Source organism: Schistocerca gregaria, chromosome 2 (assembly GCF_023897955.1).
Source record: "Schistocerca gregaria isolate iqSchGreg1 chromosome 2, iqSchGreg1.2, whole genome shotgun sequence".
NCBI lineage: Eukaryota > Metazoa > Arthropoda > Insecta > Orthoptera > Acrididae > Schistocerca > Schistocerca gregaria.
This window is the reverse complement of record NC_064921.1, coordinates 233,865,482-233,879,646: the sequence shown is the minus strand read 5'-3', so window position 1 is coordinate 233,879,646 and position 14,165 is coordinate 233,865,482. Positions and strand designations below refer to the sequence as shown.

Below are 14,165 nucleotides of genomic sequence, written 5' to 3'. Positions count from 1 at the left end.
ACAAAGCACAATACTCTCTTAAGAACTGCTATGTCTGCAGAAGACAGGCTCACTAGCACTCCCGACTCCTTGCTACAGGAGAGAGTTAGGTTAGGCTAGGTCAGGTCAGGTCTCCAATCTTCTTAATCTATTTTTGTATTCAAGGTGCCTCATGTTGTAAAGCGCCTTATCAGCCTCATACATCTCTATTAATTTTGTAGCTGTCAATACACACGAATTGTATTTATCAGCAATGTTTATAAAAATACTACAGATGACAGAACGCTTCAGCGATGCTAGCGCTCCATGTGGTAACACTTCACATTGCAGTGGACAGAAGTCAAGCGACTTCTTTTATCAAATCTACAGCGAGGTCCTAGATTTGATCAAATTTATTTGACGACAGACGATTTTTGACAAAGTTCCCTACTGCACCATCAAATTTCTTTGACAAAGAAATCTGATAGTGTAATACCGGCCTTAATCATCTGTGAGACGATAAAGTATTTATAGTATTGCAGTGCCTATGTTGTTCTGATTACTATGCAAAGTTCCTTTGGACACACAGGCATGTATGGGAATATACATAATGGCTCATGTTCCTTTGGACATGCAGGCATGTATGGGAATATACATAATGGCTCTACAAGTTAAGTCGTAGACGCATGGTTGACGACATGTGGAAGTTTGGGTCTGGTTGTGAGTCGGCATTGATAGTCAAATGACGCTGGCAAGGTGGCTCAGCGTGTTCGGTCAGAGGGTTAGCTAGTATCTGCAATAAAAAAACTGAGATGAACAAAGAATAAAAAATAAATAAATTTAAAAAAATGGTAAGGCGATTGCTCGCGATAAGCGGGAAATCCTGGTTCTTGTCCCGGTCCGGCACAGATTTTCATTGTCTTCATTCCATTCTACAACTGATGGTAGTCTTTATTCGCAATTGCGAATTCATTTGTTGTGAGTCAAGAGTTTGGTTTAACTGATATTAATTCCTGGTTCCGTTCCAAGTATACTGTTAAAGAATACTGAGGCTGGAGAATTAATTTGTTGTTCATTTTCTCCCAAGATTATGATGTCATCTGCATGTGACAGTATGTTAGAACTATGCTCTAGTTTTGTTCCAAGTTGCAATGATTGTATATTTCTGATGATGATCTGCTCCATAAGATGTTGCAAACTGGAGGTATCAGTGTGTCTCTTTTTTTGACTTCAGAAGTAACTTGAAGCATTTTCAGGTGACGGTTTCGCACTTCAACTCAACAATTTGTATTTGGACTGCACGTTTTTAACAGTTGAATTAATCTTTCTGGGATTCCAAATTATTTCATAGACGTTCAGAGATATTTTCTGTTAATACTACCAAATGCTTTCTTAGTCAATAAAAATATTTGTACATTCTGAGCATATCAATTTTTTTCAAGTAGGATTCGTAACGTGAAAATATTATCCACTGTTGATTTATTTCTTCCAAAACCAGCTTGTGTATCATCAATAATTTCTTCGAGATATTGTTGTAGTCTTGATAACATTACATGGCTAAGTATTTTGTACGCAAAATTGAGCAATGATATTCTCTTGTAGTTGTTGCGGATATATGGATCTCTTTTTTATATATTGGGTGAATTAAAACATCTTTCTGTTATTCTGAAATTTGCTCTTATTTCCAAATCTTGGCAGTGAGAGTATGGAGTTTTTCCGCTACAGGTAGATTCTTATTTTCCAGATATCGGCTGGTACTGAGTCACTTGCATTTGTTTTATATCGTTTTAGTTTCACATCAGCGACATGTCAGTGAAAATAATGCTCTATTAAAAAATTGTAACTCATCGCCGTAACTCTTTGGACAAAAACTGAATTAATTATGATTATAAATTCGCAGAAAGAGTACCGTTTCTTGCGTTTACCTACCGCGTAGAAAGATGTATTAGTTTCATTTATTATTTTGTAAGTTACAGAGCAAAATATCTCATCTGAAATACTCTGTATGGGTGGGTAACATTTTGTGCTTTCTAAGATAACTGCTTCTCGTCTGAGGCTTTTATCTGCCACAGTCTGAAGGTGGCTTTAAGTTGAAAACTGTTAAATTTCTGCAGTAAAAACGGAAATCTTAGTGGAGGTGTTGTACTGCCCAGTGCAGTTATTATTGCGGCGTCTTTTAACGATTTTTTTAAAGTCAGGACATGACCGACTTGGAGCACGGTGGATTTCGTGTCCAATGTAGGAATCTGTTATGAATATTTAGTCCATAAAGGACGGTATTATGAGGGTGATAAACACAAATAAGACAGTTTTCTGCGTGAGTTGCCTGTGTATTTTACCTCTACGCGTGTCGATGGTTCACAGCATCATCTTCAGATGGAGGATTGTTTATTTACATAGGTGATGTTGGTGAAGAGTACAGACCTCTTTTCACCGTAATAGACCATGAATAGTGTAGCATATGTTGCGTCTTTTGCTAATAATAAAATTGTAAATAGTCTTCACAGGTTTGCCACCGGATGACGTTGTGCAAGTTCCACAATATTTCCTCGGAGCAACTGTCCGACATCTTCAGGTGGTTCAACCTTGCTGGTGTCTAGGTAAGACTGACGGTATCTGCACGTCGACGCCCTGAATACACACTGCTGCCCGTCGCATATTCTCTCCAATGTCACATCAAAAATGTAATTATACCGATATGCTTTATTGCATGGATACGAACATAAAAGACTAAATGCTTCTACACAAATATGCTTTTCTTCAAAAAAATAAATGGGCTGCACTTCCATTCATTTCTCAATAAGTTCGACCTATAGGATATATGTATGACCTGTTGTAATATACAAGAAATTAATATAATAATTGAATTGTGCACTTGCTCATATTCTGGTGTAACCCATTCATTTTTTAAATAAAGGGAAAACATATTTATGTACTTAAACACTTAAGCTTTTGTTTTTGTGTCCATTGCTGCAGCCTATTCATATTTTTCAAAAATACAAGAAGAACATCTTTATGTATGTGAAACTACCTAATGAACACATTCTGGTGCAGTCCATTCATATTTTGAAATAAATAAAGACATATTTATGTATAAAACATTTAATTCTTTATATATCCAGTAACACGTACAACTCTGAAGCGTCAGTTTACAGTATACAGTGAGGAGGACAATATGCAACAGGCAGCAGTAAGCAGACTCTGTCGTCCCTGCAAGTGCAATTCACTGTCAGAAATGTGTTGTATAAGTAAATAATTTTATCATTAGCTAAAGAAGCAACGCAACTTACAGTGCTCTTGGTCTGCTACTAAATGACGTCCATCTCATCACTAACACCAACTATGTAAATAAACAGTTCTATATTGGTGCGAACCATCGAAAAGCGTAGTGGTCAAATAAACGACTTGAAATGCTACTTCCTCGGCCGAGAAATAAAAATCAAAAATTAGCTCCCAATACCCCAAAGATTTCCCCCCAAGTCCCAAATTCCCAGAAAAGTGGATAAGCGAGCGAAGTTCCATTTATCACTATTATTAGGACAATAACAAGTAATTAAATTAGGAATCTAAGAGTTGACAATTTAGCAGTCTACGAAAGAAAGATTAAATTTCAGTAAAATTAAAATGAAAATCATAATAAATCGCAAAATTAGCATAAATTAACATTCGCAAAGTAGAGCCAACGATCCCAAAGAGCACTCCGTATGAGTAATCTTTGGGAATCGTGAGTAATGACTACGTATAATTCAATGCATTGTCACTACGTTACGAGAGTTAGCTGAAGCAGGTCATATATTTGAATGCTCGTACATGTAGGAGCGCTTAGATTGTTTCTGAGATTGAATAATAGCGATCTATTATGACGAGGTAATACAGTCTTCTGACTTCAAATATCACGGCATTAGAATTCGAACGTAGGACTTTTACCCACTAGAATAAAGTGAACTTTTAACTAGATAATTGAACTAACATTACCTAGGCAGTGATTTAGGCAACGAACACTGTTAGACAATTTTTATTCATAATAGCCAGTGGTTTATGGAACTTCAGTGATAGGTCCGAAGCATATAATTTAAATCCCCCCAACACCTGGGAAAGTTTTCTTCTCAAGGCTCGGTTAGGAAGTGACTGATATTGTGCAATAAAACACCCTCTCGTGCCACGTCGTGCATTTGTGATTTAAAATACTATCAAATTATTGACTTGTCCCGAGTAATAATTACGCGCAGCGATAATATTTGACTGTAGCGCTCGGTGCTTGTGTAGAGTCTTTGACTCAAATAACAAGCCCACTGTTACGATTTCTTAGATACTTGAAATTACGACCAGCTTGTAGGGAATTTGTTGTGGATGTGACTGTATTGGTTTTATAATTAATATTTCATCATTAATCAGTTAAACATCGATTACGAACGATGAATTACGATTCTTGGTGAAGAAAATATCTCACGCACGTCGACATTTCGGTTCAGCACTGTTATAAATCATCAAGAAGAAGAACCGTTATAGACTGAAGCAGAAAATTCTTTTATTTGTCGGAAGCCGTTAACCTTGCTGGAAGGTGGTAGTCAGTTTGTCGTCAATCACGCCGGGAGCGGCCGGACGGTGGATTTCAATGGATTATTACCACATGATGAGGGAGCGGGAGAGGAGTGTGGCTGTGTGCTGGCCGGCGTCAGAGCTGCCGGCCGGCATGACGTGTGTTGTTGTACGGTGGGAGGGCCGGCCTGTCGGGCGAAGCGGGCGCGCAGCGGCTCAGTCTGTGCGCACAGTGGCAATCGTGGTACACGGCAGTCGCCCGCCAACCGCCGCCCCGCCCAGACAGTTCCACAGCCACAGAGACAACACAGCCGCAGCCATGCGACGCGCGCTGACGCTCATCGTCGTCTTCTCCGCCCTGGGTGAGTTTCCCATCTGACTCTGCCGCAGCCTCTGCTGAGCGGGCCCATTTGACGCGCGTGAGTAAGGGTCAGGGGCGGCGCCTACTCGCTGCCTCCGCAATCCGCGACAGAGCACAAATCTCCCATATCGCGCGCGGTGTGCTCTAGCATGGCGTGTACTGTAGACAAATGAACGAGCAGTGAGAGCCAGTTATTTTAGTTATATCTCATGGCGTCTGAGTGGAAACCCCCAGCATTCTAATATTTTTTATAGCAGTCTACTGTCGCATTTGACTTTAAAATGATTACAGGTTTCCTTCAACTTTCGAACATCTGATCTATTACAGTTGCAGAGATAGGCGTCAGCTTTACGTGTTGTGCACAGCGTCCGTAAGTCGCTGATGAGGCTGATCATCAGCAGATTACAATTAGCTAGATCAGATATAATTGTGCTTTCACATCAGACACATCTACTCTTGAGCTTGACTCATTTACTCTTTGTGGTTTTGGCGTTTACCAGTTTCCACGGGTCGTACTAATAACATTGTCTTATTGACACCATGTGAAATAGTACGTAAATTATGTGTGAACTTTCGTACCGTGATGATCGATATTAACCGAAACAGTGTTAACATTGGGCATAAGAACAGCTCAGTTTCATGCCTTTCGTGAAATTCTTAACAGTCACATACATTTACTTGATAGCCTACACATACAGCATTTTTGTAGCATCACATATACATTAATTATCTTATAATTATTAAATTAACATATTTAACATTTCATAATTTCGTAAATGCCGTCTATCTCTTTCTGTCTGTCTTTCACTCACACACCTACACACACACGAGGTAGACTCGATCTAGCGGAGATCACACTTCATTACTTCTTCTAGTCGTCCCCCCTAAACAAAACTTGCTGCCAAACCCTCTTGTAACATGCTAGACACGCCTACTACTGTAATAATAACTATAAAAGAAATAAAGATCAGACAAGAAGATAATAACTTTTCAAATACGCAGCTGCCGGACAATACTGAACATTAGGTGGGTAGAGCGAATAGTGTGTGAGGACGTACAGAACGGAACTGAACGAAAAAGAAAGTTCTGGTAAAAATTGACTTGAGAGAAGGGATCTGTTGATAGCTAGAGTTTTTAACAAACGGAACACAGCATGTTGTTCTCAACGGAGAGACGTCTACAGACGTTAAAGTAACCTCAAGTAACCTCTGGCGTGCCACAGGGGAGTGTTATGAGACCATTGCTTTTCACAATATATATAAACGACCTAGTAGATAGTCTCGGAAGTTCCATGCGGCTTTTCGCGGATGTTGCTGTAGAATACAGAGAAGTTGCAGCATTAGAAAATTGCAGCGAAATGCAGGAAGATCTGCAGCTGATAGGCACTTGGTGCAGGGAGTGGCAACTGACCCTTAACATAGACAAATGTAGTGTATTGCGAATACATAGAAAGAAGGATCCTTTATTGTATGATTATATGATATCAGAACAAACACTGGTAGTAGTTACTTCTGTAAAATATCTGGGAGTATGCGTACGGAACGATTTCAAGTGGGATGATAATATAACATTAATTGTTCGTAAGGCGGGTGCCAGGTTAAGATTAATTGGGAGAGTCCTTAGCAAATGTAGTCCATCAACAAAGGAGGTGGCTTACAAAATACTCGTTCAACCTGTACTTGAGTATTGCTCATCAGTGTGGGATCCGTAAGAGCTCGGGTTGACAGAGGAGATAGAGCAGATCCAAAAAAGAGCGGCGTGTTTCGCCTCAGGGTTATTTGGTTAGCGTGATAGCGTTACAGAGATGTTTATCAAACTCAAGTGACAGACTCTGCAAGAGAGGTACTCTGCATAACGGTGTAGCTTGCTGCCGATGTTTCGAGAGGGTGCGTTTCTGGATGAGGTATCGAATATATTGCTTCCCCCTACTTATACCTCCCGAGGAGATTACGGATGTAAAATTAGAGAGATTCGAGCGCGCACGGGGGCTTTCCGGCAGTCGTTCTTCCCCCTAACCATATGCAACTGGATCGGGAAAGAGAGGTAATGACAATGGCACGTAAGGTGCCCTCCGCCACACACCGTTGGATGGCTTGCGGAGTATAAATGTAGATGTAGATGTAGAAGGCATTGACGAATAGCTAATTTGGCAATGGACAGAAGTGTATGTGGGGGTGAGCTGTAAAAATTGTATAGGGTGACATAAGCGTGAATACAGAAAGCAGATTCACAAGGATGTAAGATGCAGCAGTTATTCCGAGATGAACAGGATTGCACAGGATAGACTAATTAGGAGAACTGCATCAAACCACTCTTCGGATTGAAGACCACAACAACATCAATATGAAATGTTTGATATGTTGTTGTTGTTATGTTGTTTATAGTCCGAAGACTGGTTTGATGAGGCTCTCCATGCTGCTCTAACCAGTGCACGCTCACCATCTCCGAATAACTACTGCAACTTACATCCTTCTGGATCTGCTTGCTGTATACATCTCTTCGTCTCCCTCTACGACTTTTACCCCCCACACTTCCCTCCAGTACTAAATTGGTGATTGCTTGATGTCTCAGAATGCGTCCTAGCTGCCGATCCCTCGTTCTAGTCACGTTGTGCCACAAGCTTCTTTTCTCCCCAATTCTGTTCAGTACCTCCTCATTAGTTACATTATCTACCCACCTAATCCTCAATATTCTTCTTTAGCAGCACATTTCAAAAGCTTCCATTCTCTTCTTCTATAAACTGTTTATCGTCCATGTTTCACTTCCATACACGACTACGCTCCATACAAATACTTTCAGAAAAGAGTTTCTAACACTTAAATCTACATTCGATGTAAGCAAATTTCTCTGCTTCAGGAACGCTTTCCTTACCACTGCCATTCTACATTTTATATTCTCTCTAACTCACCCATCATCAATTATTTTTCTGCCCAAATAGAAAAACTTATCTACATACTTTAAGTATCTCGTTTCCTAACCTAAATCCCTGAATATCACCTAATTTGATTCGACTACATTCCATTATGCTTGTTTTTCAATTGTTGATGTTCATCTAATATCTTCCTTTCCAGACACTATCGTTGTTCGATGTAATAATAACAAACTGTTTAGTTACAATAAAATTTATAAAATGGTTTCATATAACCATAATTTGTTTGCATCAGCTCTTAGTACATCGTTTTAGCAACACTTTCATGAAATTGTCATTCAGAGAACTACAGCATTTGAAAAGCATACGTCCGAAAATTTGGGAAATACGTATGACGTGCAGTTGATTTAAGAACTATAATAGCAACTAAGTCGAACACTTATAACAACACAGTATTAAAATCGTAGTGTATACTTATGGTGGGTACTCACCATGATCAGTACTTCAGTCGCCATTACGATTATGAACACTGGTCTACAGTAAATGAGGGGAATATTGTTTCTTTCAGTCGTTTCCGCTTACGTGTCAGAAGTTAGTCTTTCTGTTTTTATTTCTGGCGGCAATGTTCTCTGTAGGCGGTCATGCCTAGAGCGGTCATACATCGCGATTAATCGGAACAGTCCCGTTTCTGAGCCTCAAAAATTTCCAAGAATATTTTCAAACACTTCCGTACCGGTTAAAATATTTTCTGACTAACGATTTTATAAATTAACGGTCGAAAATGACGTTTCTTATGTTGGTACCCCCTGACACACGTACAGACAAAGTGCTATAATCGTTGCGTACTCGATTGTCTTTGCTTTGCTTTGCACTGGCGTCAGCATCAATTTCGTGAAGTTGTACGTGATAAGTTATAAGGAGATGTAATAATTACAATGCCGAAACGGATATCAGGGTTTTCAAAAGAGTTTCAGAGCAAATTCGCTTGCTTTAGTGGCACAGAAAATGATCGTTTAGCAAAATGTAAGTTATGTATCTATACTGTTTCGGTGTGTCATCGTGGTGATGCAGATCTCAACCGTTACATGGATTGCGAGAAAAACTTGAAGAATCTTCGATCGGCAGACTCTTAGCTAAAAATGACTAGATATTTTTTGACTTTAGATAAATACAAACAGATATACGTAGCTGCAACAGGAGGAACCATGTCATTACACGTTGTTAAACACCACCAGATCTACCGTTCTAATGATTGCAGTGTTCAACTACACAATAATTCGAGATATCGGAGATAGCAGAAAATGCTTCGTGCGGAAGAACCAGGTGTGAAGCAACTAACGATGTTATACTCCACATTCCTAGAAGCAGGTAATAGCTGCTGTAAAAAATGACGTAGGTTTTTCAGTTCTTGCAAATCACTCCTTGCTCACAATGGTAGAATTAAAAGCGATACTTAGGAAGATATTAAAAGTAAGAAAATCCCACTTTTATCAAAGGAAATTATGGTCACCCTAGCCGCTCCGCGACCCCAGCCATATAGATTAGTCTTCATGCAAGCAATTATAATTATTCACGTTTCCTAGACTCATAGTTTTCATACCACTTTATGCCCGGAAAGTTATATATAGATATGATTCTTTTTATTGGGAGGGCCCCCGTCCCAGTTTCTTGGACCCGTGCCCGAGACACATCCACTCGTACGATGTACATATTGTTTCTTGTTTAAGAACCGTACAGTGAACTGTACTACTTGTGTAAAGTGGCCAGTTAATGTGCGAACACCCTGGGCTAGTTTCCAAGCCAAGTACACACTGAGGTGACAAAAGTCATGGTATACTTCCTAATATCGTCTCGGACCTACTTCTTCCCGGCATGGTGCATCATGGACTCACCGAATCGTCAGAAGTCTCCTGCAGAAATAGTGAGCCACGCTGCCTCTATAGCCGTCCATAATTGCGAAATTATTGCCTGTGGACGATTTTGTACACGAAATGACCTGTATATTATGGCCCACAAATGTTGGATCGGATTCATGTCGGGCAATCTGGGTGGCTAAATCATTCTCTCGAAATATCCGAAATGTTCTTCAAATCAATTGTGAGCAATTGTGGCCCTGTGACGTGACACATTGTCATCCATAAAAATTTCATCTCTGTTTGGAAACATGAAATCCATGAATGGCTGAAAATGGTCTCCAAGTAGCCGAACATGTCCATTTCCAATCAATAATCGGCTCAGTTGGACCAGTGGACTCAGTCCATTCCACGCGAACACAGCCCACGTCATTATGGACCCACCACTAGCTTGCACAGTGCTTTATTGACAACTTGGCTCCACGGTTTCGTGTGGTCAGGAACACACTCGAAAGCTACCGTCAGCTCTTACTTACTGAAATCTGGACTCATTTGCGCAGGCCACGGTTTTACATTCGTCTAGGATGATGATGATGATTATGTATGGTTAGTGGGGCGCTCAACTGCGCAGTTATCAGCGCCCATACAAATTCCAAACCTTTGCTGAGCCCAGTCTCGCCACATTCATGATGATGATTAAATTATGAGGACAACACAAACACCCAGTCATCTCGAGGCAGGTGAAAATCCCTGACCTTGCCGGGAATCGAACCCGGGACCCCGTCCTCGGGAAGCGAGAACGCGACCGCGAGACCACGACCTGCGGACACGACCAGATGAGACGCGCTGTAGGTGATGCCGTGCTGTTAGCAAAGGCAAGGCGTTCGTCGTCAGATGGTGTAGCCCATAACGCCAAATTTCGCAGCATTGTCCTAACGGACACGTTCGTCGTACTTCCCATATTGATTTCTGCGGTTATTTCATCCAGTGTTGCTTGTCGGTTAGCACTGACAACTCTATTCAAAAGCCGCTGCTCTCAGGCTTTAAGTGAAGGCCGTTGGCCGCTGCGTTGTTCGTGGTGAGAGGTAATGCCTGAAATCTGGTATTCTCGGCACTCTCTTGACACTGACTTGAATTCGCTAACAATTTCCGAAACGCAATGTTCCATACATCTAGTCCGACTACCAGTCCACGTTCGAAGTCTGTTAATTTTCGTCGTGAGGCCATAATGACGTCGGACACATTTTCACACGAATCACCTAAATATTAATGACAGCTCCACAAATGAAATGCCTTTTTATACATTGTGTACGCACTATTCCTGCCATTTGTATATGTACATAACGCTATCCCATGATTCGTCAACTCAGTGTATATGCAGTAACGGGATCTCATCGCTCGTTCACACATTCGTCAGATCTCCATACTGCTAAACTATATTCGATGGGCACACAGGCCATTCAGCACGCTGATCCTTCAGCGCTTTCGCGCTCATTTGACCGGTTAACACGGGAGGTGCAGTAATAGGAATCTAATCACTCGTTGCGTGTTTCAACTTTCACTCGTAAATGCTAATTATGAGAGAGGACGCTACGTTTTACATAAGCTATTAACATGTTCGTTAAACAATCCTAGTTTCCTAGCCGTGTTCCGATAAACATTACACAACCGGGAGTGATGGTGTGGGCTACCACTTCTATTTATGGCGGGACCCCTTTCGTCGTCATCCACAGCACCGTTACAGCACATCGGTTCTTCAGTGATAATCCGTGCCCTGTTTTGTTGTCCTTCATGACAAGCAATCCTGGTCCTCCATTTCAGCAAGATAACGCATGGCGACAGTTTCTACTGCTTGGTTCTGGGCGCTACAGTCTGGAGCCGCGCGACCGCTACGGTCGCAGGTTCGACTCCTGCCTCGGGCATGGATGTGTGTGATGTCCTTAGGTTAGTTAGGCTTAAGTAGTTCTAAATTCTAGGGGACTGATGACGTCAGAAGTTAAGTCCCATAGTGCTCAGAGCCATTTGATAAACATTACAGATAGTGCACAAGAACGTCATCAAGAGTCACGCGAAAATGCTCACTAGAATTTAAAATATGGCAGGTACACTGAAGTAGCTGTGGCGACAGTACTTTAGTTGCAACGAGATCCACAGACAAATGAATTTTTCAAAACCACAATGATTTTTCGCACCGGCTGGTATTACTTGGATTAGATTATCCTTTATTTTGTATTCTTCACTGCTTCACAGTTTCGTCCGTGTAGACATTTTTGAGGGTCTGAATTACATACCAGACGTAATATTGGCAAAACACAAGTTTAATTCGTCGTTGAGTCGACGAAATAAAAGTAAAACGTATATTAAATTAAATTGACAGTAAGAGACATTTACTATAACGCGTCAAGCAGACTTATGTTTGTTATAAGTTGTAAAAATACAGTGGGCGGGCCTGGTACGTAATGAAATACAAATAGAATTACACAGTGGTTGGCAGATAAAAAGCGAAAACATAATCTAATAAAATATATTACTACATTACCGCGTTTTAAAATAAACGATACAGCACCGAGTGTTTCCTCGTCTTACAAGTAGATATAATTCCGTGCTAGACTATTTGCAGCGACATCTCGCGGACAGTTCATCATGGACAAACTTACAAGATCTTCTCTATGTCTCGTACATATAATATAAAAAGTAATTTTTCTCAAGCTGTGAACGCGGAAAGTCCATCGGAGATCGACAGGAAAGGAAAGAAGGATTAGCATTCCGGTGAAAGTGCATGTTCTGCTTCGGTGGCTTTTCCGTTGCGTGCTGTTGGTAACGGCACGCGCGATGAATAATAGGCAGTCAACACGACGAATCAGGAGTGACGCCTCATGACGCAGATTTAGGTAGCCAATGAGATTCTCGTTCGTTATTTTCTATGGTTGTCAAATAAAGTTAGTTACTACTTTGTTTGTTCGGTTAGAATTTAACCACGTCGTCGGAATTTTCAGCAAAATACGAAATAAGACATACCTGTATGTTAATGCAACGACGAATGTATATCTCGGGTTACTCTAGACATTATGTTATGGCAGTCGTATCTTTGTGTTGTCTTCACCAGCTCACAAGCTTGACCAAGTAACAAACTGTCTACATTCCATGCTAACCTTGGCCTCGGGCTACGTTACACGACATTCTTATCAGCATATCCAGGTTCGCCAACACAAGCATGCAGCGCAAGACCCCACGAGAACGTGAGCACACCTTAGCCAGTGTCTCTCGTTATAGGCAGGGTTCATAGCGATGTCACATCTCATCGGTATCGGATGTGATTTAAATATCAGAAAAAATGAAAACCGTCAGACCGAGAATGGCTTCACGAATTTTAACATTTTCTTTTGTTTTAGCAAAGAAGTAACTGATAGTTTCGTACTTAAAAGGCATTGTTAAGGCATGGAAATGGCTGTGGTGGGATCGAAGGGCGATCTCCGATCAGTAACCTATGGTCTAGAATGAAAATACACCAGAAAATTTCGAGACCTGTATAAATTGTGTTTCGTTGTATCGTTCATATTTCTGTATTCTGGTGTATATAGATTGTATTTTTTTATAATTTTAACTTATGTTTTATTGCATGTTCATTTTGTGTTTATGTTATTTTATTATGCACAGTGCTCTACATTTATAACCTCTATAGGTTCCGTGCAGACAGCGTGATGGTCGCTGAAGAATGCTTTAAGAAGTATGCTTACACCTTCTGGGATTTATTTGGTAGATATGATTTCTATGTTCAGTGTTATGAACGGCAATTGGAACTCGTGTAACACATACCATTCTGTATTCAATATCTAAATTTTTCATTTGTGCACAAACGACCAACGTTCAGTTCTCTTTGAGTTTTTACACGTTTAGAATTTTATAGCACTGTGGCAAATAAATAGAATAACTGAGAGCTGTAACAGGCAATAAAATTAGTAAAGAAGGGCGAAAAAGAATGCAAACAATTAATACAAAATTACAAATAAATAAAACATTAGTGTAATCAAGTAACATATCTCATAACTTCTCCTGGCCCGTGACAAATTATTTCGTCACAGGAGATAGGCTCTGAGCACTATGGGACTCAACTGCTGTGGTCATTAGTCCCCTAGAACTTAGAACTACTTAAACCTAACTAACCTAAGGACATCACACACATCCATGCTCGAGGCAGGATTCGAACCTGCTACCGTAGCAGTCGCACGGTTCCGGACTGCGCGCCTAGAACCGCGAGACCACCGCGGCCGGCCACAGGAGATAGACTCATGGTCAAATATAGTAGTATTACGGCTACTTCGCTTGTGCATATCCTCTTTATCACCTTTACGAAATTATCGGAAGTTAACAACGTCAACGAATCGGACTGAAGTACTTGTAGGGTTTGGCTAGTAGTAAGACCATATCAATATTTCTACTTTCACAACGTCCTAGGACTTGAATTTACTGTCTAATTTGAAACTAAGAGGTACAGAACATTTGTGTCTAGTTTTTACCTAAGCGATTTTGCTGGCTGAGAAGAGAGTTACAGGTGGTTCAATTGTTAAGGCATTGAAATCGTGTA

General features: G+C 40.6%; 1 protein-coding gene across 4 annotated transcripts in view; it reads left to right on the top strand.

Annotated features, from left to right (window-relative positions):
- Positions 1-4,622: 4,622 nt before the first annotated feature.
- The window catches only part of LOC126336762 (microsomal triacylglycerol transfer protein), a 189,758-nt gene continuing 180,215 nt past the window's right edge, over positions 4,623-14,165 (top strand). For all 4 annotated transcript variants that reach the window (XM_050000771.1, XM_050000769.1, XM_050000768.1 and 1 more), the window contains exon 1: positions 4,623-4,859. In XM_050000771.1, coding sequence (XP_049856728.1) covers positions 4,652-4,859 — 208 coding nt within the window. In that variant the 5' untranslated portion in view covers positions 4,623-4,651. The remainder of the gene's footprint in view (positions 4,860-14,165) is intronic.